This window comes from Penaeus vannamei, chromosome 36 (genome assembly GCF_042767895.1).
Source record: "Penaeus vannamei isolate JL-2024 chromosome 36, ASM4276789v1, whole genome shotgun sequence".
Taxonomy (NCBI): domain Eukaryota; kingdom Metazoa; phylum Arthropoda; class Malacostraca; order Decapoda; family Penaeidae; genus Penaeus; species Penaeus vannamei.
Window position 1 is genome coordinate 19,391,572 of NC_091584.1, and position 2,500 is coordinate 19,394,071.

Genomic DNA, 2,500 nt, shown 5'->3' on the forward strand with positions numbered 1-2,500 from the left:
ACATGTCTATTTTTTTCTATCAGTCATGTAGATATTAAATCACCTTATCTACAACACAACGCTATCATTACCAGTCTAATCTTTAATGCAAATTTCATTATGTCCGGAAAATATATCGAGATTTTCTTGTAACCTTATAGTGGGTAGATACACGTAAAAAAGAAATGTTTTTTTATACAGATTATTGGATCTATCTATTTATCTATGTACTTATCTGTCTATCTATCTTCACACACACACACACACACACACACACACACACACACACACACACACACATATATATATTTATATATATATATATTATATATATACATATATATATATATATATATATATATATATATATATATATATATATATATATATATATATATATGTATGTATGCATATATGTATCTACATATCCATCTATCAACTCATCTATATATCTAGTTTTCTACATATCTATCAGCTTATTTGTATATCAATTTATCTACATATCAACTTATCTATCTATCTACTATCTACATATGTATCAACTTCTCTATCTATGTACTTATCTATCAGTCTATCTACTTATGTACGCATCTATCAGTCTATCTACTTATGTACGTATCTATCAGCTTATCCATCTATCCCCCGACCCCGCAGTACCGCAAGGTGATGGACCACGCCAACATGTCGTCGGGCCTGGCCTTCCTCGACCTGACCTGGCCCGACTCGCCCCCCCGACGCGTCTACGTCCGCCTCATCCCCGACATGAACGTAGCGCTGGGCCGACAGTTCGTCCTCATGTGCACGGGCCACGCCGGTCCCTCGTACGCCCGCACTCGCCTCCTGAACCTGGTGGACAGCACCTCGAAGGACGAGCTCGTGGGCGGGGACTACGAGTGCAACGACGGCAGCGGGGGCGCGCCCATCCTGTCGGGCATCGTGAGCAACAAGGTGATGCTCCCGTGCGCCGAGGGCCTCGTCAGCGGCAAGTGGCACAGCAGCGAGGCCTCGAGCACCAAGTTCGGCATCACGACGAAGAAGCACGAGGGGTACGTGTGGGTGAGGGTGTTCGGCAAGGTGGAGAGCGGGCTGGAGGTGGTCCGGGCGGCGGCGGAGGTGGGCGACGTCGGCCTCGTGTCCGTGGTGGATTGCGGCGTCGTGGTGATGCCCAGGTGACGCCGAGGACCGAAGACTCTACCTGGGCTATTTTTAGTTAAAGTAATATTTTATATGTTAGTGGTAACAAACACGGGGAGTGTTACCAAAAATATGAATAAAAATACAAATAATACAGTGACAGGAACTTCTAAAAATAATGCGACATTTACTGTGAATATTCTGCCACGTATGCACACAAATAGCAAAACCTTCTTCATATATTGGTAAAAATAAAAACGAAAATCAACAATCAGTAGATTAAATAACCTAATATAATGGTTCCCATATCTTGATAAATTAGGATCATATGATACTTGCTGACGAAGGCGAATTGTATTGGTTACAATTTGATTTACTTTTCCGGAATGTGAGGGTAGCCTTATAGGGTGAGAGTTGGAAGGGTCTGCGCTCATTTAGTACATTTCAAATTGTCTATGTATGTAAATATGAATAGTTCTCCATCTCCAAGTTATCCACATCATAATCACAATATCTCACACTGTGATATGTTCATAAATGATCGACAAGACAAGATAAAAAGGAAATATACACGACAACAATCAGTCGAAGGTTGAATGTAAACCGGTAGCGCTGTATCCATTACTTTTAATGATAATCCTATATACAAACAAAGCTTTATCAACGGAGAGCGCTATTCCTGCAACCGCCAGAGCGCGGGCGCGAGTCCTGTAAAAGGATGAGAGTCATCTGACATACTCCCCGAGGTAGACATGTCACCGAAGTCCAAGGAATCACCTTCCTCGAGGCCCCCTCCTCCTCCTGCCGGAGCCGGGGGCCCTTCGAAGGCACCGTCGGAGGCGAGAGAGCGGTCGCCGTCCTCGGGATGAGGGAGGTTGAAGGTCCAGAGGAAGGCGTCGTGCACGTTGGGGGCGTGGCTGCGGAGGGCGGCCTCGTTGGCGTACCAGTCCCTCCACACCTCGGGGGAGGGAGGGCGCCCCAGGCGGGACTCGGCGCGCATCAGGTCGCGGATGAGCAGCAGCTGGTAGCGGTACATGAGGTGCAGCACCGTTTTCAGGTGAGTCAGCTGGAGGGACAGGAGGCGCGAGGCTCCGGGGCACCCGAGGCTCCTCTCCGCCGTCTCGCTCAGCAACTCAATGTCCGCCAGGCGTTCCTTCAGCGCCTTCTGCAGCTTGACCGTCGTCAAGAGTTTGAAGTTGGTATTCAAGACGTACTGGTACAGGCGCTGGGACTCGGAGAGCGACGCGGCCGCCGTCACGTCGTCAGAGACGTTCTCGACGTAGGTGCTGAAGCTGCACGAGAGCAAACCACCGTAGTCCATGGCTGATCAAAGACGTTCAGAGAGAGCTTGTGTTTCGCAGACAGGACCTGAGGAAGCTGTGTGCCG

General features: G+C 47.6%; 1 protein-coding gene across 3 annotated transcripts in view; it reads left to right on the top strand.

Annotated features, from left to right (window-relative positions):
- LOC113805855 (uncharacterized) overlaps window positions 1-1,384 on the top strand; it is a 7,365-nt gene extending 5,981 nt beyond the window's left edge. For all 3 annotated transcript variants that reach the window (XM_070114873.1, XM_070114875.1, XM_070114874.1), the window contains one exon: window positions 634-1,384. In XM_070114873.1, the coding sequence (XP_069970974.1) occupies window positions 634-1,152 (519 nt within the window). In that variant the 3' untranslated portion in view covers window positions 1,153-1,384. The remainder of the gene's footprint in view (window positions 1-633) is intronic.
- The last annotated feature ends 1,116 nt before the right edge of the window (window positions 1,385-2,500 follow it).